Raw genomic sequence first — 24,747 nt, 5'->3', positions numbered from 1 at the left:
CTGTGTGAAGATCTAATAGTAATTTGAAATAGCTGATAGTTTGAAAAATTTGCATTGCTCATGGAGACTTCATTTCTCTTTTGTTTTTCACCTTGCTTTGAGAAGTCCAGAAATCTGCTATAAGACTAACTACTAATTATTGTCTTTCTTTATAGATTGAAATAGGGCTGGTTGTTGGAAACAGTCAGGTTGCATTTGAAAAAGCAGAAAATTCATCACTCAATCTTATTGGTAAGATTTACTGTTTTTAGAAGATTCTGAGTAAAGTGGGACCATCTGTTAATAATGGGTTTCCCTGGTGGCTCAGACAGTAAAGAACCTGTAATGTGGGAGACCTGGATTCGATCCCTGGGTTGGGAAGATCCGCTGGAGGAGGGCATGACAGCCCATTCTAGTGTCCTTGCCTGGAGGATCCCTGTGGACAGAGGAACCTGGTGGGCTACAGTCCATGGGGTCGCAGAGAGTCGGACACTACCGAGCAACTAAACACAGCACATCTGTTAACAATACGTGACTCAACTGCAGTGATTAAACAGGGAGGGAGAATAGAGACACTTCCCTTGAAAAGGCTTGTCACAGAATCATGGAGTGTTTCCTGTCTTTCAGATGTACTGATGTAGAATAAATTTAAAACCTTCACTAGATCAGTTTTGTCCAATAGAAATATAATGTGAGCCATGTATGTCATTTTAAATTTCCTAGTAACCTCACTAAAAATAAAGGAAAAGATACAGATAAAAATTAATTTTTAATAAATATGTGCAGGCTGACAGAAGATTCATGAAAAATATTTCATAAAGTTCCTGTATACCCTTAACCAGCTTCCTGTGATGGTACCTCTTAAGTAACCATAGTACACTTTTCCAAAACTAGATTAACATGTTTCCATTGCTGCTAACTAAACTAGAGGCTTGATTTGTATTTCATCACTTTTTTCATTATGTCCTTTTTCTGTTCCAGGACCTAACTTGAAATTCCACGTTGCATTTAGTGGTTTAGTCTCCATAGTCTTCTCCAGTCTCTGACAGTTCCTCAGACTTTCATTGTCTTTTCATGACCGTGAGAGCTGGTCATGTACTTTGTAGAATGTCCCCCAGCTGGTTGTGTGTTAAACATGATACTAGCATTATTTCCATTAGTGACTGAGTTAAACGATCAATGTACAGGTAGAGGAAGTCTTTCCAGCAGAGTCATAGTTCACTCCTACTCTTGTACGTTAACCCCACTTGTATTTTATTAGAATAATGCGGACTGGGCTCTAAAAACAGTAAGTCATCAGCATAATAATGCCATTAACTGTATTTACCTATGTTGATGTCTATCCCAATACAAGGTAGAGGATTTTCAGTGGTTACACACTATTATATCCAAAGTCATTTAAATTTGAATGTGTGTCCTTTTATCCAGAGCCATAAATTATCATTCCTCTTTTATTGTTTTTTCAGCTGTAAAATATTTATTTCATGACATGTGAATAAGCACTCAAAAGCAGCTCACTCTGAAATTTAAAATATTTGATTATATCTTCATACTGTTTTATAGTTTGTTCTTTTTGCTTAACATATTTCAAGCATCTTAATAAATATACTTCTACAATATTGTTTTTAATGACTAGTATATTGTTTTATGGCTTCCCTGGTGACTAAAGAGTCCACCTACCAAGTTCGATCATAATTAGGATATATCATAATCTCCTGTTGTTGATCCAGTATGTTTCTGGAGTGATTTCTTTGTATATTATATGGTATATTATCCCAAGAGAGTTGCATGCCTTTTGTACAATGGAGGTAATTTCTATGTGATTAATAGTGTCCCCCCACCACCAAAATTGTATAATTTGGCCACAAGAGGGCAGTAGAGTTTAAGAAAAGTATTTTTGGTTACTTCATAAAAAGTGTTAAGTCCACAAAACTAACCATACAATTCGCATATAGGGTAAACTTTTTCTAATGTGGCCTGTTATTCCCTAATTAAAAGAAAAGTATAGTACTTTCTTTTTTTTGTTTATATGGACTGTACTAAGGCACTTTTATTCTTTGTGTTTGAGAGAATTAATGTGGTTCTCTTGAGTTACTTTAGGGGGCACTATGACATTTAAGTTAGATAATTTTCTTCCTTGTGAAAGAATTGGAAAACATGAATTTTGAAATCGTCCAAGACTTTAGGATAATTTTAGATTGTTGTGCAAATGAAAAAGCAAACAAGACATTAAATTTCATACATCTTTTCAGGCTGAAGAGTTAAATTACTGATTATATACTTAATTTAGATAAGTATATGTATTTTTAAATATTGCTTTAGGAGCCTTGAGGGACTGCTAGATTTCAGTTGCATGTCTGGCAACTAGTGTTTTCTTCATCAGATATGCACATGGTGTTTCTTCTAATCAACCAAGTTAGTTAACTTGATTAGGAGTTAGAGGTCAATAAGACCAAGCTGCATGGATTGACTACAGCATGAGCTGAGCCAGTCATTTTGAAAGTGTTTTGCTGACCCTAAATGGGGACCAGACAAACTAGCGAATATAACAAAACTCATCCTTCTTAAAAAAATCAGCTAAGAAGGTGTTTTCATGTTTGATAGCTTTTCTTCATTCACTGAGGATGCCCAGGGAGTCCTGACTGTCTTTTTACACTTAGTGATGAAGCTCTTCTCTCACATTTGATTATCTTTGTTTGAAATAGGCAAAGCTAAAACCAAGGAAAATCGCCAGTCTATCATTAATCCTGACTGGAACTTTGAGAAAATGGGAATAGGAGGTCTGGACAAGGAGTTTTCAGATATTTTTCGGCGAGCATTTGCTTCCAGAGTATTTCCTCCAGAGATTGTTGAACAGATGGGTGAGTTTTTAAAAGAAAAATCGGATAAAATCTTGTATTGTTTTAAAAAAATGGATGTGATAAAATCTGTTTTCAGTAATGTTTTGAAATTATTTTTCAGGCCTGACAAACTGTTTTCTTCCTCTTTTAAAAAAGCTTAAAAAAACTTTTAAAGTTTTAGGATTTTTAAAACTACATTTTAATTTTATGGGAAAATCATAAAAATAATTGTGGTTGCTTGATTTAATTTATTTATCCAAGTATGTTTCTCTGTAGGACATATTTAGGAATTTCATTATATTTATATATTTATGAATTTGTAACAGGGCCTATTTAGAAATGTAAAGTTCAGATTTACCGTGCCAAATAGTCATTATCTATTAGACTATGGATACTGTTCTAATATTAGCTGTTGCCTTTTTTTAAATTGTATTACCCAGTTAATACATCTTCATACCTGGTAAATGGATACTTGGCATGTTTTTTTAAATTTATGCAAAAGGACAAATGCAGAATATACATAGGAATTTCCACATCGCATACAACGAAATGCACTAGTCATTTATCACTTTTTTCTTGAAGGTCTATTTAATTTATCCGTGTGTGAAATGGCTTTATTTGCCCTGGTGGAAATGCTGTCATGAGTGTTTTCATATGCATATCATACGTTGGATTGGAATGTTAGCTACAGAATATCTGAGGAAGGAATTTATACCGTAACAGCTTCTGGCAGACTATTCGTGTTAAAAACCATATCCAAAAAAACTGAAGGAATACAAATATATTACTCCCTTCACCTCCATCATTCTTTATCTTTAAATTGCTACTGGGAGATAAAAGTATATTCATCATGGTGGGGCTAAGAACTACTTTCTAGGCACTAAGTGCTTGGTTCTATCAACCTCCTATTGTTGGTGGCCTTTCGGCCTAGTCGCTCACTCTAAGTTACACACAGCACACACCTGTTCACTGGCTAAAGGTCGAGTTTGAAATTGGATTAAGAGAAAATGACAGAGACCCTCATCACCTGAGTTTTATACACCTTGAAATGGCAATAAGATACTTTTTTTATCTGAAAGACACAAAGGCCAAGTCCATAAAAAAACAGAATTTTAATTTGGAAAATAGTTAAAAATGTGATAGTTCACTACCTTGGTAAGGTGTATTTTGAGGCACAATAAATCCATAAAACTTTAAAGACATGGAAATATTGCTTGAGTATGTTTGAGGTATAAGCAGAGATTAAAGGATGATTCCAAATGTTCTAAGTTATTCTTGTGCAATATCTTTTTACTCATTTTCAACCCCGAGCCCCATACAGACAGTATGATGATTGTGTCTTTGAACATGTAAAGTCCCCCTGGTGGCTCAGTGGTAAAGAATCTGCCTGCCATGCAGCAGACATGGGTTCGGTTCCTGGGTTGGGAAGATCCCCTGGAGAAAGGAACGGCAACCCACTCCAGTATTCATGCCTGGGAAAGTCCATGGACAGAGGAGCCTGGAGGGCTACAGTACATGGGGTCACAAGAGTCAGATATGACTTAGCGAGTAAACCACTACCCCTCTACAGCCAACAAGTAGAAAAATAGCTGCTTCTATAAGTTATATCTTTTAACTATATTAAAATATTTTCTCATGGTTTAAAAGCTTACGAGGATTCAGATACTAGTTTCCTGTTTGTGCATTGTCCAAACCTTGCTCATTAGGGCCTCTCTCTGAGGTTGAGAGAACAACCTATAAAGAAGTAAACCCGTTTCTGTTGGTTTGTGACTCTGTCAGCTCTTGAAGAGTTTGAAATTAAATCAAAACAGATTTGGAATTTCTGAGCGACTTTATAGTCTGTTTCTGCTGTCCAGATTGAAAGTAGTTGAACTGTACAGTATGGTTTTTGTTGTTAACATGCTTTTTGACCAAGGACCTTGAAGTTCAGGTTTGTTTGTTAGTACTACTACCCATTACATTTTTAATGGATTTATTTTTCTAATATTTTTACTGATTTACTTAGACATAAATGAGTTCTTTTAAAAAAGTAATACTTCTTTATGGCTTTTTGTTATCAAGAAGCATGTGTTGTCAGTTTGACTTAAAAGAATAAATTGGGGTGGGAGGGAGGCTGAAGAGGGAGGGGATATATGTATATATATATATATATATATATATATAACTGATTTGCACTGTTATATAGCAGAAACTAACAACATTGTAAAACAATTATGTTCCATTTTTAAAATAAATTTAAAAACAGGGTGGGGGGAAGGCAGTAAGTCTTAATGTACCTTGGTTTTTGAGCTGAACTGAAAGGCATTTTTTTTTCTGAATGAATGAATGAAGACTCTTGGTGTCCTTATGCTACTTTTTTAATGAGAAAATGGCTGAGAAAGAATTCTCTTGCTGTGGATGTATCATTCCTTATTTTCCTATAGAGACTTCTTTTCTCATTTGAATTTTGGAGGAATTATATAGTAGAAAAATTTCATTGCCTTCTGAGTACAATGTGGTTAGAAAGTTCTCATTAGGCTTTGATAAAGGCATATAAAAAGTACAAATTGCTACATTTAATTTAACATTACATGCATCTTTTTTATGTATATATCCTGTATTCTTTTACCCTGCCAAGTGGGAACAGAATTGGCTGGTGTTTTTTTCTTTCATTCTTTGTTAACTAGCCAACCTGGCTGGGATCTCACTGGACATGGATATGATTGGTTAAATCAATTCAAATGAAGAAAAAATAGGGATTAGAAAAGAATAATTAATGTAGGTTATGCAACTATTTTGTTTTATTTAAACAGGGAACATTTTTAGTTTGGCTTGAGACCAAATCATTGTCTTTACCATGGAATCTAGAGTTATATCTACTTTGTAAGCAGGAATCTTAACTAAATGGATCTTCTCGCCTATATATCAAGGTTTCAAGTTCACAAAGTGATAAATTTAGAATTCTCCTCTGTCATTGTGTTTATAAGACTGATAATGATGCTTCTAGGCAATATAGTTCTTTCCTCTTGCCTGTAAAACTTTGTGTCGCTTTTCAAAATTGCATATATAGTTTAGATACATACAGAATTTTGCTGATGAGATACAGAGAGACTAAAGAATTAACCAGAGGCAGACAATTATGCAGAAAAAAATAGGGATCAGATAACGTAATAGACATGAAATAAGGGTCCCAGAGTTTCCCATACGTTAGCTTTTCTCTTGAAATACTTTCAAGTATGTAGTGTACACCTTCCTGTTTTTGTTATAGTATTTTAAGAGAGAATCCTTTAAAATTTTTATCCATTCATTTTTGGCCATGCTGAGTCTTCGTGGGCTTTGCTCCTGCAGTGAGTGGGGGCTACTCTCGGGCGGTGCGTGGGCTTCTCGTTGCAGTGGCTTCTCCTGTTGCTCAGCACGGGCTCTAGGGTGTGTAGGCTTCACTGGTTGCAGCTCCTGGGCTCTAGAGTGCAGGCTTAACAGCTGTGGCGCATGGGCTTAGTTGTTTCAGGGCATGTGGGATCTTCCCAGATCAGGGATCCAGTTCACGTCTCCTGGATTTGCAGGTGGATTCTTTACTGGTGAACCACCAGGGAAGCCCCTGCTTAAAATTTTTTTTAATATATAGAATTAAAGTCAGGGAAGGTCTTTAGGGGGAAAAGAGGTCACATACAACCAGCCCCCCAGAGAATGGAAGAAAGGTCATATGTAGAATTAGGAAAAGGGGTTCCTTTGGGGGAATGTACTTTGACTTCTGTTGTTCTTTTCTGAATCATTGTAACTATTTACTTTTTTCTTGTCTGGAGCAGTTGGACTCACCCCAAAACCCACATGGGGCTGTTCTTCCTTGAAAGCATATGAAAGCATTAGCAAGGAAAACTAGACCTAAAGTTTGCACCTAGCAGATACCCAACAGCCTCTTAGTTAGAATGTCCTCCAGCACCTACAGTGATAGCCGTTTAGTTAGGAAAGACCTTAAATCCTTACTCTGTGGGATAATAGAAGTACCTTTTGGGTCCCAGGATAGAAACCTCGGCATCAGAAACCAGCCTCATTAAGTGAGGGTGAATAAACGCCGTAGCCCTTGCGTACACTGAGGTGTCAGGGGAATGCCCTCGTGCTCCTGTTCAGCCCTTCACCACGCTTATTGCCTGGTGTGCAGTTGTGTGAAGAGTGCTTTGGACAAAGGATCACTTCCATTCTCATAATAGCTCTTTGGTTGGAAAAGATAGTTTGTACCAAGAAACTTCCTTTTTTGGCATCCCTGGCAGTTACCTCTATGCCATAAATGTCAGAGCAAAAACAGCTTTTTATTCAAAGAACAGTGAAATAATTGTTAAAGAATTACTGTCTCTTACTATAATTTTAGGCCTAAGTTCACATGCATCAAGCAAAGTAGCTTTGGCAGAAGTTATCTGTTTCAGAGCTGGAAGGAGAAGAGTGTAGTGACTTAAAGGCCTCAAGCCTCATCCTGTCCTTGGGTGAACCTATACCTTGTAATTGGGCTTCCCAAGTGGCTCAGTGGTAAAAGAAATCCGCCTGCCAATGCAGGAGACCGTGGAGACACAGGGTGGATCCCTGGGTCGGGAAGAGCCCCTGGAATAGAAAATGGCAACCCACTCCACTATTCTTGCCTGGAAAATCCCATGGACAGAGGAGCCTGGTGGACTACGGTGCATGTGCTCGCAGAGTTGGACACAGCTGAGAACCAGCGCTATAGAGATGGAAGTGCAGACCACCCCGTGGGGAGCAAAGCCAGTAGTCAGCACCCTGTACCCCCTTTCTTTGAAACTGACACTGTGTTCTTTCTTGTCCCCCTTTCTCTACCTCCATCTCTAAACCCATTTTCAGTCTGTATTTTTAAGGTCTCTTGAAATTCTAGAGGAAAGCAACTCGTTTCTGGTATCACCAGTGAAACTGCAGTTACTCTACCAAGTCAGTTGCCGAGAAGATAAGGAGCCTTTCAGTCAGATGCAGACATCTTTCACATGCTAAAAACAGTGCAAATAAAATACAGTGGAAGAAAGGGTGCTGAGGTTTTGTCCGTGCCATATTTGGGAGAGAGGGAGTTTTTGCTGAGATTAACATAAACACTGACACTCTTAAAATGCATTTTCACACCCCCACACATGAGGAGAGATTGCAATTTAAATGGGGGTTAAGACATCTTGCCGAACTCTAGGGCTCTGTAAAAGGAACCCTAAGGCTAAAGAGCTTATCTGAAATTTGAAAAAAAAAAAAAAAAAAATGAAGCTTTCTGACATTCATCTTTTCCTTGTATTAGTCATAACTTGCTTTTCAGCTATATTTTAGGTTTTGAATGCCAAACTGACATCTGTTCAAGTCTGCCTGTAATTTATTAGGAAAGGAAAAGAAAGCAATTGCTCACTAGTTAGAGATGCAAAACTCACCCCTTCTGCTTTTCCACGAAGTACTTATAGATGATACTTGAATATGAAGAATGTGATAATTTACTAATTCTAACTTCAGGTTGGGGAATTTATCTTTTATTTTTTTAATTAGAAGAAGAAAATGGCCTTATGACCGTGTGATTTTCAGAAACTGTAGCGCCCGATATAAAGATAAAACAGACGCCCTAAGAAAATATTATGGGTGCCTTTTTATATGCTGAAACTTTTAACCTAAAGTGAAATTTTCATTGGTTTTAATTTTTTAAGTTAAACTTATTTATGTTTGAATATAAATGTTATAGTTATGCTTTTATCTCAGTCAAATTATATGTAAATTCAGTTGGCATTTTTAATTTATAAATAGACTTTTAGAATGATTTCTTTCTTTGAGGGAGGCAGAACTATTTATAGAATCACCAGTGGATTTTATTTGCTGGAAACTACAGTTGAGTTACTTACCAATCAACAGTCACTATGAAGTTGAAGTCTGAAGTTTTTACCTAAATGTCCGCCAGTGAGGAAATGATTAAATAAATTAGGCTGCATAGTTCCCAACCTACTGCGGCACGCAGTGAAACAAATCTTAAAACAATATAGCTGTAAATGTGCAGATATGTTTTAATAATTAAGCATAATAAAGTACATGCTGTTAGAAAAGTCAATATGGACTCACATTAAATTGAAAAAAAAAAAAAAATTGCTTGCTTCCATGGAAGGGAAGTGAGGATGGGACATAAGGAGAGAGGTTTGTTCTTTCACTCTGTGTACCTCCTCTCTGAATGTTTAACTATGGTATTTCTGCTTGTGTAATTAAAAAAAAAAAGATAACCATGCAGGCTCTGTCTGTCTCATGGCAGCTCCCCTGACGGCACATCAAGGGAGCAGGGGGACAGGGATGTCCCTCTCCCTGGTGAAGTTTCTGTGGAGAAGGAGAGCTCAGAGACAGGCCTGGATCCCAAGAGCTACGATGGCAGCCCCTTACTGAGCATAGGCAGACACACCTGTCCTTTTCTCCTAAAAGACAAAAACAGTTTCTTGATGTGTAACAGACCACTTCCTCCAGTTAATTTTTGCATTATAGAATGGATATACTTTTTGTATTATAGAATGGGATGCAAGTAGCTTGTATTCCCTCCCAACTGTGAGAACATTTGCACCCGAGACTTTAGAAACTTTGAGCAGCTGTGGAAGCATTAGAGAGGAAGGAGTGGGAGAAGGGATTGGGGGAGAGCAGAGTGTCTGCCACGTGAGGAGCCATGCTTGAATCTGTTTCGTCTTAAAAACCTTTCCACTCAGGAACCTAATTCATGTGACTCCTAAAGTAAAATGGTTGCTGTTTTTTTTTTTCCCAATTTTCCTTCTGTATTCAGGTGGTAATGGTGACGTTAGCTGATAATTATATAGGGCCAGGCACTATTCTAAATGCTTTACATCTATTAACTTATTTAACCCTCACAACAACGTTATGGTGTAGATACTGTATTGTTCTCATTTAATGGAAAAGGTAACTGAGTCTCTAAAGGTTAAGTAACTGGTCCAAGACATAGAGCTAGTAAGTGATGGATTTGAACTCAGACAGTCTGGCCTTCCTCAGTGATCAATGCAAAGAAATAGAGGAAAACAAAAGAATGGAAAAGACTACAGATCTCTTCAAGAAAATTAGAGATACCAAGGGAACATTTCATGCAAAGACAGGCACAATAAAGGACAGAAATAGTATGGACCTAACAGAAGCAGAAGATATTAAGAAGAGGTGGCAAGAATACACAGAAGAACTATACAGAAAAGATCTTCATGACCCAGATAACCACAATGGTGTGATCACTCACCTAGAACCAGACATCCTGGAATGCGAAGTCAAGTGGGCCTTAGGAAGCATCACTACAAACAAAACTAGTGGAGGTGATGGAATTCCAGTTGAGCTATTTCAAATCCTGAAAGATGATGCTGTGAAAGTGCTGCACTCAATATGCCAGCAAATTTGGAAAACTCAGCAGTGGCCACAGGACTGGAAGAGGTCAGTTTTCATTCCAATCCCAAAGAAAGGCAATGCCAAAGAATGTTCAAGCTACTGCACAATTGCACTCATCTCTCACACTAGCAAAGTAATGCTCAAAATTCTCCAAGCCAGGCTTCAACAATACGTGAACCATGAAATTCCACATGTTCAAGCTGGTTTTAGAAAAGGCAGAGGAACCAGAGATCAAATTGCCAACATCCACTGGATCATGGAAAAAGCAAGAGAGTTCCAGAAAAACATCTATTTCTGCCTTATTGATTACACCAAAGCCTTTGACTGTGGATCACAACAAACTGTGGAAAATTCTGAGAGATGGGAATACCAGACCACCTGACCCGTCTCCTGAGAAACCTATATGCAGGTCAGGAAGCAACAGTTAGAACTGGACATGGAACAGCAGACTGGTTCCAGATAGGGAAAGGAGTACATCAAGGCTGTATATTGTCACCCTGCTTATTTAACTTCTATGCAGAGCACGTCATGAGAAACGCTGGGCTGGAGGAAGCACAAGCTGGAATCAGGATTGCCGGGAGAAATATCAATAACCTCAGATATGCAGATGACACCACCCTTATGGCAGAAAGAGAAGAACTAAAGAGCCTCTTGAAGAAAGTGAAAGAGTGTAAAAGTTGTCTTAAAGCTCAACATTCAGAAAACTAAGATCATGGCATTCGGTCCCATCACTTCATGGCAAATAGATGGGGAAACAATGGAAACAGAGACTTTATTTTTTGGGCTCCAAAATCACTGCAGATGGTGACTGCAGCCATGAAATTAAAAGATGTTTAATTTTTGGAGGAAAAGCTTGACCAACCTAGACAGCATGTTAAAAAACAGAGACATTACTTTGCCAACGAAGGTCTATCTAGTCAAGGCTATGGTTTTTCTGTAGTCATGTATGAATGTGAGAGTTGGACTACAAAGAAAGCTGAGCACCGAAAGGATTGATGCTTTTGAACTGTAGTGTTGGAGAAGACTCTTGAGAGTTCCTTGGACTGCAAGGAGATCCAGCCAGTCCATCCTAAAGGAAATCAGTCCCGAGTATTCATTGGAAGGACTGATGTTGAAGCTGAAACTCCAATACTTTGGCCATCTAATGTGAAGAACTGACTCATTGGGAAAGACCCTGATGCTGGGAAAGATTAAACGCAGGAGGAGAAGGGGACAACAGAGGATGAGATGGTTGGATGGCATCACTGACTCAATGGACGTGACTTTGAGCAAGCTCTGGGAGTTGGTGATGGACAGGGAAGCCTGGCATGCTTCAGTCCATGGGGTTACAAAGAGTCGGACATGACTGAGTGACTGAACTGAAATGACTGAATCTGGCCTGAGAGTGCATGTCATTAACTCTTATGTTGTTCTTTTCTCGTGAAAGCCCATAATATAAAACCATTAAAATGGGCTTCTCAGCCTCACTTCTAGGGGACCTCTGAGGTGACCTTCCAGGGAGCTGAAGCCATAGGTTTTTCGGTTGTGGCACTGTTGACATTTTGAGCTGGATAATTATTTGTCCTGAAGTGCTGGCTGTCCTGTGCATTGTAAGATTTTCAGCAGCATCTCTGGCCTCTACCGGCTAGAAGCCAAGTAGCGCTGTCCTCTCAAACCTAGTGATGATAACCGGAAATATCTCAAGACATTGTCAGATGTCCCCTGGGGGCAAAGTCACCCTTGGTTGAGAACCGCTGATTTAGTACATCCCCTGGCTCCTTCTCCTTACAGGTGCAGAAATTGTGGCCCAAGGTCACTAACAGGTCATCGGTGGAACTAGTACTAGAACTTGGGTCTCTGGTCCAGGAACCAGGGGGGAAAAAGAGGAAAGGAAATGACTCACTGAGTTCATACAACTAATAACTGGCAGCGTTGCGACTGGGAATCAGGATGCCTGGCTTCAGAGTCTGTATTCCGAGTTGCCTCTCCGGATATTGAGGAGATGAAACTAACAGTCAAGTAGTCAATAAAGCCTTGAATTTTATGTCAGATAATATCCTATGATGAGTGCATAACTTTCATGTTTGCCTTTCTTCCTGAATTAATTCTCAAGGAAATTTACAAACCTTTCCATATATATAAGGTTGTAAGAGCTTAGACCTAATAGATTTGGGGGTGAAAAGGGAGGGAGGAATTATTACATCACTGAAGGTCTATAGGGCTGGCCTCACCCACTACCATTTCCTGCACACACTTATAAATGACAGTCTCCACATTCAGACATTACCCAGTACTTTAGTGATTTGGTAGAATTCTGCATATTGAGCATATATGGAGCTGGTTAATAACTATGGAAGTCTGACCTTTAGCTTTTTGCCCTCTCTTACTCTGCTCAAGAGTTACATTACCACTTCCTCCTTCCTCGTCATCATACTCCTTTTCATCTCCTCCTCCCCTTTTTCCCCGCTTCTACTCCTTCCCCTTCTCCCCATCTTCTTCTAACCATTTTTGTTTTTAAGAGTAGAGATATTTTCTAAAATCTCAGATTGTTGTCTGGGCAGTGAGTGTCTTGACTGAAAGCATAAAGAACTGTCTGTTTGGGTTTTAAAATTTGAGTGGAGAAACTGTCTCAATTGCGATTCCTTAATTTTCTTATTTCCAGTAGATTTTCTGGAACTTGAATGTGGCAAAAACCTGAGGACTTACCTTGGCCTGGGGTAAGAAGTATAGGCACTCAGTCTATGAATCAGTAAACTTTCTAAGATACTAAAGTTTGTAGATAAATTACTTTTGTAGTAACCTGATAGATTCAGATTGTCGTGAGCTCAAGACAGGTGAAGAACTGGTGATAGGACGGTAATGTCTGCCATCTAATAACTCCAGTCCACATGCTTCATGTGCTTTTGGCCCTCTTTGTAGCTGCTGCTGCTGCTGCTGCTGCTGCTGCTGCTAAGTCACTTCAGTCGTGTCCGACTCTGTGCAACCCCATAGATGGCAGCCCACCAGGCTCCCCCATCTGTGGGATTCTCCAGACAAGAACACTGGAGTGGGTTGCCACTTCCTTCTCCAATGCAGGAAAATGAAAAGTGAAGGTGAAGTCGCCCAGTCGTGTCTGACTCTTAGCGACCCCATGGACTGCAGCCTACCAGGCTCCTCCATCCATGGGATTTTCCAGGCAAGAGTACAGGAGTGGGGTGCCATTGCCTTCTCCGCTCTTTGTAGCATACCACAGGAAATGGGTGGTTGCTGGGGCTGTGTCAGAAGCTCTCTCTTAGTGAGCTGTCAGCTTAAAGATGGCACATGAATATAAAAATCAAATAATTCTTTAGGAGTTAAACAATGTAACCTAACAAATGTCAATAGTATCAAAAGCCAGTATGTGACAGAATGCTAAATAAGTGGTATAGATGGCAAATCTTTAGGATTTTGAAAGAAAGGATCACAGAAGACTTCGTGGAGAAGTTAGCCCTTGAGTGAGGCCTTAAATGGTGAGTGATTTGGGTAGGGGGAGGGGAAGGGATGGTTGTTTGTATCCTTGGAAGTTGACAGTAAGCAAGGTATAGAATTCACAACTTTGACCAGTCTAGCAACACTGTTGTTGGAAAGTTAGGCCGTGGTTGGGTTCTGGAAAGCTATGAGTCAGGAGATGAGGACTTTGGTAAGTACTGTCCATTTAACCTTCCAGGCAAACTCAGGTGCTTGTGTGTCCCCTGCATCTTGTATATACGCTTAGAATAGAGCTCTGTTCTTAGCCTTTCGTCTAATTATTCATTTGCATTACAGTTGTAAAGCGGAGTTTCTCAGCCTTGGCATTTTTGACATTTTAGGCTGGATAATTCTTTGTCAGAAGGTGGGGGCTATGCTGTTCATTTAGGTTGTTTAATGGCATCTCTGGCCTCTATTCACTCAGTGCCAGTAGTCCCTCCTTCCTGCTGTGTGACAATCAAAAATGTCTCCCCTGAATGGCACAATCACCCTGCATTGAGGGTGCAACTATAATATCTTTTTATCTGTGTATTAGCAACACCCAGGCAGTTTGGAATACAGTCGACAGACCATTGCTGAGCCATGAACCGTTGTTACCAGTCCATCATGAGAAAAATATCAAAATTGATAATAAGAATTTAGAAACTGTTTTTAGTAATTTAAAAATTATCACTTTTTTAAATTGTATTTTTACGAAAACATTGGTCTGCAATGGATTGAAAACTTAGAAGGAAAAATAAACTAGGTCTTAGCATAGTTTGAAAAGCATTGCCCTACATAAATATTTGCCAAATGAATGTAATTTTTGAATAAACAATCATAATGGGAAGTCATTGGGGGAATTTTCAGTAGGGGAACAAAGCAATTAAAGTTAGTGTCTTAGATAATTAATGTGATTATGCTGCATGAAAAGCATTGCTCTCGAGAGGAGGTGAAAGATGAGAGTGAGAGACCGGTAGACCATAACTGTCCAGTTGTGTGGCACTAGAAACCTGGGTTAAGGTGGTGACAGTGGGAAGGGAAAGGGAAGAAAAGATTGAAAACAATTACAAAGATGAAATTGGCAGAATTTGGTCATTAGTTACTGTGGTAACAGAACTAGAGGTGAGGCTCAGGTCTCCGTGAGAAAATGTTAGAAATAAGAAAATCAGGAGGACCTCGGGGGAGTGGAAAATAATCGTTGCACATATATTCATCACCATGAAAAAAACCCCTGGAAGCTGAATTGAGGATGCATGTGTGCTAAGTCGCTTCGGTTGGGTCCAACTCTTTGCGACCCTGTGGACTGTAGCCTGGCAAGCTTGCTGTCCGTGGAATTCTCCAGGCAAGAATACTGGAGTGGGTTGCCATGCCCTCCTCCAGGAGATCTTCCCTGTGTTGATTCCCTCTAGGGATCGAATCTGCGTCTCTTATGGTCTCCTGCATTAGCAGGCAGGTTCTTTACCACTAGTGCCACCTGGGAAGCCAGGTGCAATGGATTGAAAACTTAGAAGAAAAGAAAAAAAAAAAGAAAACTAGGTCTTAGCATAGATAGTTTGAGAAGCATTGCCCTGCATAAACTTTTACTAAATGAATGTAATTTCAGTCGATTGAGAATAGAGGGGAAGAATTGCTGATGTATTTATTTACTGAAGTTGAGCTTCAGTCACTCTATGCACATTTAGGAAACACACTATGGACCACTCTTTTTTGAAATAACCTCTTAACTTGGTTTCTCTCCCTCCAAGGATTTCTCATCTTCCTTTTCCCTCTTTGGCTGTCCCTTCTCAGTCTCCTTTGCAATAGAGTTCCCCTGGAGTCTGCCCTAGAGCTCTTTTCCTCACTCTGAAATTGTTCTCCCCTAAATTGGTCACATCCATTTCCATAGGTTCAGTTAGAGTCTTTATGCCACTGCCTCTCAAATACGCATATTCAATAAGAGCTCTGGACTTCTAGCATCATAACCTCTTGGCTGTCTCATGGATATACAGTAAATGCACAATCAAACTCTTTCATCTGCCCCTTCCATCCTCTCCCCTAAACGTACTTCTGTTTTATAGCACAGGCGATGCTCTGGCGGAGAATCTAGGCACCCTGTTTAACTTAGCTCTTTCCCTCCCCTCCCATTTCCTGTCAGTACTGCCTTTTCCTCCGAACCTCAAATCTGTCCACTTCTCTCCATCTCCCGCCACTGTCTTCCTTCAGGCCACCATTATCTCTTGCCTGAATTGCTCCCTAAGCCTTCAGCCTTGCCCTTCTCTAATCCATTCTCCACACTGTAACTGGAGCGATTTTTATAAAAAGGCAAGTCTGATCCTGTCACTTCACTGGTTAAAACTCTTTACTAGCTCTCCTTAACTCCTTCCGTGGCTTACAAGCCTGATGTGGTCTGGCCCCTGCCAAACTTTCCCACCTCCTCTCTCAGCATGCACCCCCTCCCCCATGCTCTGGGTTCCAGCCAACTTGTGCTATTTTAGGCTCCACTAATTTGCCATGCTACTGTCTCTTACCTCAATATCCAAGGGTACTTTTTCACCATCTTTTAATCCAACCTCCTGTTCGTCCTCCAGGCCTCAGCTTTGATCTCACTTTTTACAGAAGGCTTTGACTTTAGTGCTCCTCTGAGGTGTTCTAGTAATTCCGTGTTCTTCTATGCATTATTATCTTGTAGCATAATTGCTTATTACCCCCTGGCGGGTAGGCCCCGCCACGAGCATAAGATAAATTCAGGAAGGAAGAGACCTTCTTTATTTGGTTACTAGTGTACGTTCTGCTCCTGTGCTGGTGCCTGGCTTACAGTGTACGTTTTTAGGAAGTGAGTAAACACCAAGAACTTGATTAACTCAGTTGGAAAACACTTAGTTAGATCCAAATCCTGCCCTCAAGATGCTTATGGTGTGTGTGGGACTAACACAGCATACCTAGAGCAGCATTGTGTAAAGTATACGGTACATTATGAACCAAATTAGCAAAGTAGGCAGTATGAGGAAGCAGCCGATGCCCTGATGAATACAGACTTAAGCCTTGTCTTTAGAATGTTACTAAATCTATGTTGATCCTTTTCGATTCCTTCTTAATCTAGAAAAGACTTCTTATATTGTTCCTGAATGGAACTGGACTACAGAAATAAGAAGGGGGAAGGTATTTTACTTAGGTATTTATACACATATGTATTTTTGACTGGCTCCAGGGCTTCCCTGGTGGCTCAGACGGTAAAGCGTCTGCCTGCAATGAGGGAGACCCGGGTTCGATTCCTGGGTCGGGAAGAGCCCCTGGAGAAGGAAATGGCAATCCACTCCAGCACTCTTGCCTGGAAAATCCCATGGACGGAGGAGCCTGATAGGCTACAGTCCATGGGGTCGCAAAGAGTCGGACACAACCGAGTGACTTCACTACTCATGTATAGACTTTTTCTGTTTAAATAGAATCCTACACTGGTCATTGTGATCAGTGTCATACTGGTTGTACTGTGACATTTTTCTTTATTAAAGAGTGTATTGAACAGACTCCTGGACTATGTGGGAGAAGGCGAGGGTGAGATGATTTGAAAGAATAGCAATTGAAGCATGTATATTATCATATGTAAAACAGACGACCAGTGCAAGTTTGATGCATGAAGCAGGGTACTCAAAACTGGTGCTCTGGGACAGCCCAGAGGGATGGAGTGGGGAGGAAGGTGAAGGGGGAGTTCAGGATGGGGGGACACATGTGCACCCGTGGCTGATTCATGTCAATGGAAGGCAAAATCCACCACAATACTGTAAAGGAGTTATCCTCCAAAAAATAAAATAAAAGGTTCAGTTCAGTCGCTCAGTCGTGTCCAACTCTCTGCGACCCCGTGGACTGCAGCACGCCAGGCCTTCCTGTCCATCGCCAACTCTCAGAGTTTACTCAAATTCATGTCCATGGAGTCGGTGATGCCATCCAACCATCTCATCCTCTGTTGTCCCCTTCTCCTCTCGCCTTCAATCTTTCCCAGCATCAGGGACTTTTCAAATAAGTCAGCTCTTCGCATCAGATGGCCAAAGTATTGGAGTTTCAGCTTCAACATCAGTCCTTCCAATGAATATTCAGGACTGATTTCCTTTAGGATGGACTGGTTGGATCTCCTTGCAGTCCAAGGGACTCTCAAGAGTCTTCTCCAACACCACAGTTCAAAAGCATCAATTCTTCGGTGCTCAGCTTTCTTTGTAGTCCAGCTCTCACATCCATACATGACCACTGGAAAAACCATAGCTTTGACTAGATAGACCTTTGTTGGCAAAGTAATGTCTCTGCTTTTTAACATGTTGTCTAGGTTGGCCATAACTCTTCTTCCAAGGAGTAAGTGCCTTTTTATTTCATGTCTGCTGTGATTTTGGAGGCCCCCAAAATAAAGTCTCTCACTGTTTCCACTGTTCCCCATCTATTTCCCATGAAGTGATAGGACCAGATGCCATGATCTTTGTTGTCTGAATGTTGAGCTTTAAGCCAACTTTTTCACTCTCTTCTTTCACTTTCTTCAAGAGGCTGTTTAGTTCTTCACTTTCTGCCATAAGGGTGGTATCATCTGCATATCTGAGGTTATTGATGTTTTTCCTGGCAGTCTTGATTCCAGCTTGTCCTTCATCCAGCCCAGCATTTTTCATGATGTACTCTGCATAGAAGTTAAATAAGCAGGGTGACAATACACAGCCTTGACGTACTCTTTTTGCTATTTGGAACCAGTCTGTTGTTCCATGTCCAGTTCTAACTGTTGCTTCCTGACCTGCATACAGATTTCTCAAGAGGCAGGTCAGGTGGTCTGGTATTTCTGTCTCTTTCAGAATTTTCCACAGTTAAAGGGTTTTTTCATTAAAAATAAATAAATAAATAAAATAGAGTGTATCATGGGCTTTTTCCCAAGAAAGAACACATATAATGACTTTTAAAAAAAATATAAATCATACTAGCAAAATTGTATCACGATAAGCTTGTACAGGTAAATTAGCATCTCTTCCTCAGCAGTAAGAAGGCTTTTGGGCACATCAACAGGGCTGGCTTTGACATCACCACCTATCACTTGTATCCCCCGTGGCATCTTAGTACTTCAGGGCCCTGGGCCCTGAACTTTCTGAGCTTTGGTATCCTCATCTGCAAGATTACTTACTTTGTAAGTTTATTGTCAGTAGAGCATTAGCGTGTAAAAATTTCCTAACATAGTACCTTGCTCACTGTGAAACACTACATAAATGGTGGTTGGTATGATTATATTGCCAAAAAGTGCTGTTATAAAAGACAGAAATCTTCGATCTATTCCCTTTAATCAAATGTTTAGGTTTATCTCCTTGTCTTAAACTTTTGTTGCTGTTCAAAACAGTCTACGCCTGAGATTATCCTCTTGATATTTTGTAATTATACATTTTGAACAGTGTTTGTTGATAAGGTAGTCAAGGGACACCTGGAAATATGTTTTCTTTGTTTATGAACTCATACTTTGGCTGATCTCTATTTACTTTTTATCACATTCCATCAGAAAAGAGCTGATAAATGCTCTCTCACTTTCTTCTGTAAATCTTGTCAGTTGCTTCTTATGTGTAGTATACTGACTTAGAAAAACAACAACCATCTTGAAAGACACTATAGAGAATAGGATGTAGGGAGGGAGGTGGAAGAAAGAATTAACTATAATGTTAGCAAAACACTGCCCAGAACATAACACATCACTCTTTAGGAGAGGAAGAGGAAGAGCCTTGATACTTCTACCATGATTCAAACAAGACTTTCTCTGAGTTCCATATGATTTGTTATCTTGAGTAATCTACCTTTGATATTATGTTCATAATTTTTAAAAAACCCTGCCAGCAACTAGGGTTTTATATTTACTTTTTAAATAATTAACATAGTGTTCTTTCAGGTTTCTTAAAGAAATTACCGTAGACAACAGTAAATCCCTTCCATGTACCATTTTACTAATAGTGTTAAAATTTGACATTGAGAGTCATTGTATTTAATGAATCTTTTACTCAGAGATTTATTTGTGACTTTGAATACTTCACTAATACCTCTGGTCTTAATACAGTATCTTTTCTCTGAGCAAGTAATAGTTTGAGTTCTGTTCTTATTCCAAGGTGACTGAAAACTGATATATAAAGGTGCACACATCTGTAGCTTAAACTTCTGAATTATTTATACATATATTTACTCAGATTTATCCACAATGATACAGTTTTTTAGAAGTACTTTGATTTTTGAAAATCTACCTAGAATCCTGTAATGAGGGAGAAAACTTAGCAAGACTTACGAGCCTTTTGATAATGAATGGTTACTAGAGGATAAACCTGTAATTAGTATGATGCTAATCCACACACATTAGATATATTCAGTCACATCTCACATATACGTAGAAGAATTACCCAAATTGCAGATTATTAATGCATTCCAAAGACATTTCCATGGTGACCCACAACTGCTACTTTTGTGCCTGACACTTTTCTTGTGTTACTGCACTTGTCTTTCTACCAAACTTCTCTTTATTGCTTCTTCTTGCTTTTCTGTATGCTACTTGGTTACTTTGACTTCCTCTCCTAACTGTTCATTTAGGCAACCAACTGAGGCTGTGAAGAGCTTAGAAAAAGGGAGAAAGGAAGACTGCTTTATAATGTTATAAATTCTCTGCAGTCTGATCTTTCTTTATCTGGCTATGGAAGGCTGACCATAGTCATACTAAATGACATAGAACTCAGCTCTTCAAAGTTCATGTTCATGTTATATGCAGTAATGGCTCCAGGTGAGACACTGTAACATAAAGAAAGATGATCGTTTATTGCCACAGTCAAAAGATTGGATTCTTTTCTCCATTTTGTTTAAAAATGAATTTTTAAAAAATCAAACTGTTTGAGCTTGAGTGATTCTGTTTTTAGCAACTTGTCTAAGAATTTGAAGGAAAAGATCATTTAGGATAGACAAACAGAATCAAAGACATTATTTACATGCATTACTTTAATTATTCGGTCCTTTCTCAGTTTCTTCCCTTCTTTCTCTTAGACCCTTTGCTTTCTGCTCTCAGTTGCCGCTGTCAAGGTATGAAATTTTCTTGAAAGGATTGTCACCCATTTTGCATTGTTTAATACTTCTATGAGATAATTAAAAGAAGATAGTATATCTGTAGATATATTCGATTTTAAAACTTTAAGGTAGCTATATTTTGAATCAGAATTAGACCATGTTAGAGTAGGAAACCATAGAAATTATCTAGTCTGACATTTCTCAAATTTACTTAAACTTACTTAACAAACATACTTACATAGAGATATAACTGTTAATGTTTCAAGGAACACACGTTTGAGAAAAGCTTATTTAAAAACTTGTGTCATTCTCATTTGCTAGATGAGGACATTGGGGCCCCAGGAGGGTAAACAGTTTATTTGAGCTGGAATCACGGGAGGGGCGAGGATGTAGGTAGCCTCGCCCCTGTAGGGCAGGTGCATGTGTAGCGCCTGCTCCCAGGCTGGTGCTCTGTAGGCCTCTTGATTCAGAGTTTTAGATAAGTTGGTTTATTATCGGTTTTTTTTTTGTTCTTTATTTCACAACTTGAATGTGAAGCCACACTCCCCATTCACTAGAATAAGCTTCACTATTCTCTGGAGACAGGTTTCCTTCTATCAAAGCATCTAGACCGCCTTTACTGGATGTAGTATATGACTGTATCTCCAGATACTTTCACCATCTTTCATTAGAATTCTTACTGAAATGAACTCTTGGAATGTTCAGAACTTTCTTACATTATTAAACATTTTTCCCCCACCCCACAAATGGTTCTTTCTTCCAGTTACCTTTATTTTCTAGGCCTTAGGGTCATGTTTTCTTCCATTTTTCCTTTGCTTTGGTTTTTAATTTTTTTTATCGATTAGCTGAAAAGTTCATGTGAGTTTTTCCATAAGATAGTACAGAAAACCCTAAGGAACTTTTTGGCTAACCCAAAGTTCTTTGAAGTACTCAAGTACTTTTTATTATTTTTATTTTTTCTACTTTTTAAATACAATTTTTAAAGGTTACTTTCCATGTACAGTTACTACAGAATATTGACTATATTCCCCATGTTGTAGAATACACCCTGGGCCTATTTTATACCCAGCAGTTTGTGTCTCCCACTCCCCCATTCCTACATCTCCCATCCCTCCCTCCCTATTGGTAACAACTAGTTTGTTCTCTATGAATCTGCTGCTTTTTTGTTATATTCACTAGTTGTATTTTTTAGATTCCATCTGTAAGTGATGTCATACAGTATTTGTCTTTCTCAGTCTGGTTTCACTTAGCATGATGCCTTCCAAGTCCATTCATCTTACCGCAAATGGCAATATTTTGTTCTTTTTTATGGCTGAGTAGCATTCCATTGTGAATGTGTATCTTTTCAAATTAGTGTTTTCATTTTTTTTTTTCAGATATATACTCAGGAGTAGAGGAGTTGTCAGGTCATATGGTAGTTCTGCTTTTAGTTTTTTTGAGAAACCACCATATTGTTAACAGTGTTCAAGGGTTCCCTTTTCTTCACATCCTCGCCAGCATTTTATTTGTGTTCTTTTTGATGATAGTTGTTCTGACAGGTGTGAGGTGATATCTGTTTATGGGTCTGATATGCATTTCTCTGATGACTAGCATTGTTGAGCATCTTTTCATGTGCCTGTTGGCCATCTGCATTTCCTCTTTGGAAAAGTGTCTATTCAGTTCTTCTGCCCATTTTTCAACAGGGTTGTTTGTTTTTCTTGGTGTTGAGTTGTATAAGCTGTTTGTATATGTTGGATGTGTGTATTTAGTCGCTCAGTCGTGTCTGACTCTTTGCAACACCATGGATTGTAGCCCATCAGACTCTTCTGTCCATGGAATTCTCCAGGCAAAAATACTGGAGTGGGTTGCCATGCCCTCCTCCAGGGGATCTTCCTGACCCAAGGATCAAACCTGGGTCTCTTGTGTCTCCTGCATTGGTAGGCGGGTTCTTTACCACAAGCACCACCTGGGACTATATATGTTGGATATTAATCCCTTATTGGCCATATCATTTGTACTTTGCATGCATTTTTTAATTGATTTTTTAGAGCGATTTTAGGCTCCTAGGAAAAGTGAGGGGAAGGTGCAGAGATTTCCTGTATACCACCTGTTCCCACGAGTGCACAGCCTTCCCCACTATCACCTTCCTCCACCAGAGTGGCACCATTGTTACAGTTACTGAACCTACTTTGACACATCGTTATCACACAGGTCCCGAGTTCACATTACATTTTACTCTTGGTGTTGTATGTTCTCTGAGTGTGAACAAATGTATTAATGTAGTGATGTGCATCCATCATTATGGTATCATACAGAGTATTTTCACTGCCCTAAAAATACTCTGCCACCCCCTTCCCTGGCAACCACTGATCTTCCTACTGACTGCATAGATTTGTCTTTTTCAGAATGTCATATAGTAGCTTTTTCTGATTAGTAATATGCATTTATGCTTTCTCCATGTCTTTTTGTCACTTATATACCTCATTTCTTTTTAGTCCTGAATGATATTCCATGGTCTGGATGTTCCACAGTTTATTTATGCGTTCACCTACTGAAGGACATCGTGGTTGGTTCCAGGTTTTGCAGTTATGAATAAAGCTCCTATAAACATCAATGGGCCTGTTTTAGTTTATACATAAGTTTGTAACACCTTTGGGTAAATACCAAGGAGTGTGATTGCTGGATCAAATGGAAAGAGTAGGTTTGTAAGAAGCCATCATACTGTTTTCCAAAGTGCGTGATTTATTTTGCATTCCCACCAGCAATGAATGAGAATTCCAGTGCTCCACATCCTTACCAGTGTTTGGCGTTGTCAGTCTCTGGGCTTTGGCCGTTCTAATAGCTATGTAGTGATATCTCACTGTTCTAATTTGCATTTCTCTGATGACATATTATGTAGAGCATCTTTTCATATGCTTATTTGCCATCTGTTTATCTTATTTGGTAAAATGTCTGTTAAGGTCTGTGGCCCATTTTTTAATTGGGCTGTTTTCTTATTGTTGAGGTTTAAGAGTTCTTTCTGTATTTTGGATAATAATGCTTTATCAGATGTGTCGTTTGCAAATATTTTCTCCCATTCTGTAGCTTTTGTTCTCATCCTCTTAACGTTGTCTTTAACAGAGCAGAAGTTTTTAATTTTCATGAAGTCCAGCTTATCAATTCTTTCTCTCATGGATCACGCCTTTGGTATTATATCTAAAAAGTAACTGCCATACTCAAGGTCATGTAGGTTTCTTCCTGTGTTATCTTCTAGGAGTTTTACAGTTTTGCATTTTACATTTAGGTCTGTAATTGATTTTGCATTAATTTTTGTGAAGGGTGTAAAGTCTGTGTCTAGATCAGGTTTGTTGTTGTTGTTGTTTTTGCATGTTGATGTCCAGGTGTTCTGGCACCATTTTTTGAAAAGACTGTTTCTGCTCCACTGTATTGCTTTTGATTTTTGTCAGAGATCAGTTGGCTGTATACATGTGTGCATGCATTTTTCTCAAATCCATTATTGACTACTCTCAATTTTGTTTCTGCTTTTTTTTTTTTGAGGTGAGGGGAGTGGATCATTCCTCTTCTTTTTCATACTTTCAGTAAATTACACATGAATTACAGCAGTAGCCTCTTTATCATCTTCCTAGCCTTCCATCTCCTTCTTTGTTCCCATCCTGGAATATTTATTTCAAATATTATTGTCTTTGCAAAACTAGCTGGTTCTACCAGAGACTATCAAAGGAATTATAGAATCTCAGCATTGCAAGGGATCTTAAAACTCTTTTAATTTACATACTTGTCTTTTATTTAAATTTTCTATTTCTGCTGAGTAACTTCTGCCAAGTTCCTTAGGCTAAGCTTGAATTCCTTCAGTGACAGGAAACTCATTCTCTCTGAACACTGCCTTCCATTTTTTGGACAACCATTGATTGAGTCTTCCTTAACTTAAGGTGAAACATAGGTTCTCATAGCTTCTGCTGCCAGCTCTAGTTCGCCCCCTAAGACTATACAGAAAAGGGTTCCCTGCTTCCCCCTGAAAGCCCTTTAGGTGTGTGAAGAAAGCTGTTCTGTCCAGACATAAACTCTCCTCGCATTTATGTTTTCTCTAAGCTAAAACTCCCAGCTTGATTCGTTCTTCTAG

General features: G+C 39.1%; 1 protein-coding gene across 1 annotated transcript in view; it reads left to right on the top strand.

Moving 5' to 3' along the window:
• The window catches only part of NSF (N-ethylmaleimide sensitive factor, vesicle fusing ATPase), a 148,407-nt gene that overhangs the window by 36,330 nt on the left and 87,330 nt on the right, over positions 1–24,747 (top strand). Inside the window, exons 7-8 of the mRNA XM_068976434.1 lie at positions 156–231; positions 2,685–2,840. Of these exons, the coding sequence (XP_068832535.1) occupies positions 156–231; positions 2,685–2,840 (232 nt within the window). The remainder of the gene's footprint in view (positions 1–155; positions 232–2,684; positions 2,841–24,747) is intronic.

The sequence above is a fragment of the Capricornis sumatraensis genome, chromosome 8, assembly GCF_032405125.1.
Source record: "Capricornis sumatraensis isolate serow.1 chromosome 8, serow.2, whole genome shotgun sequence".
In the NCBI taxonomy this organism is placed as follows: Eukaryota; Metazoa; Chordata; class Mammalia; order Artiodactyla; family Bovidae; genus Capricornis; species Capricornis sumatraensis.
This window is presented reverse-complemented; position numbering and strand designations above follow the sequence as displayed.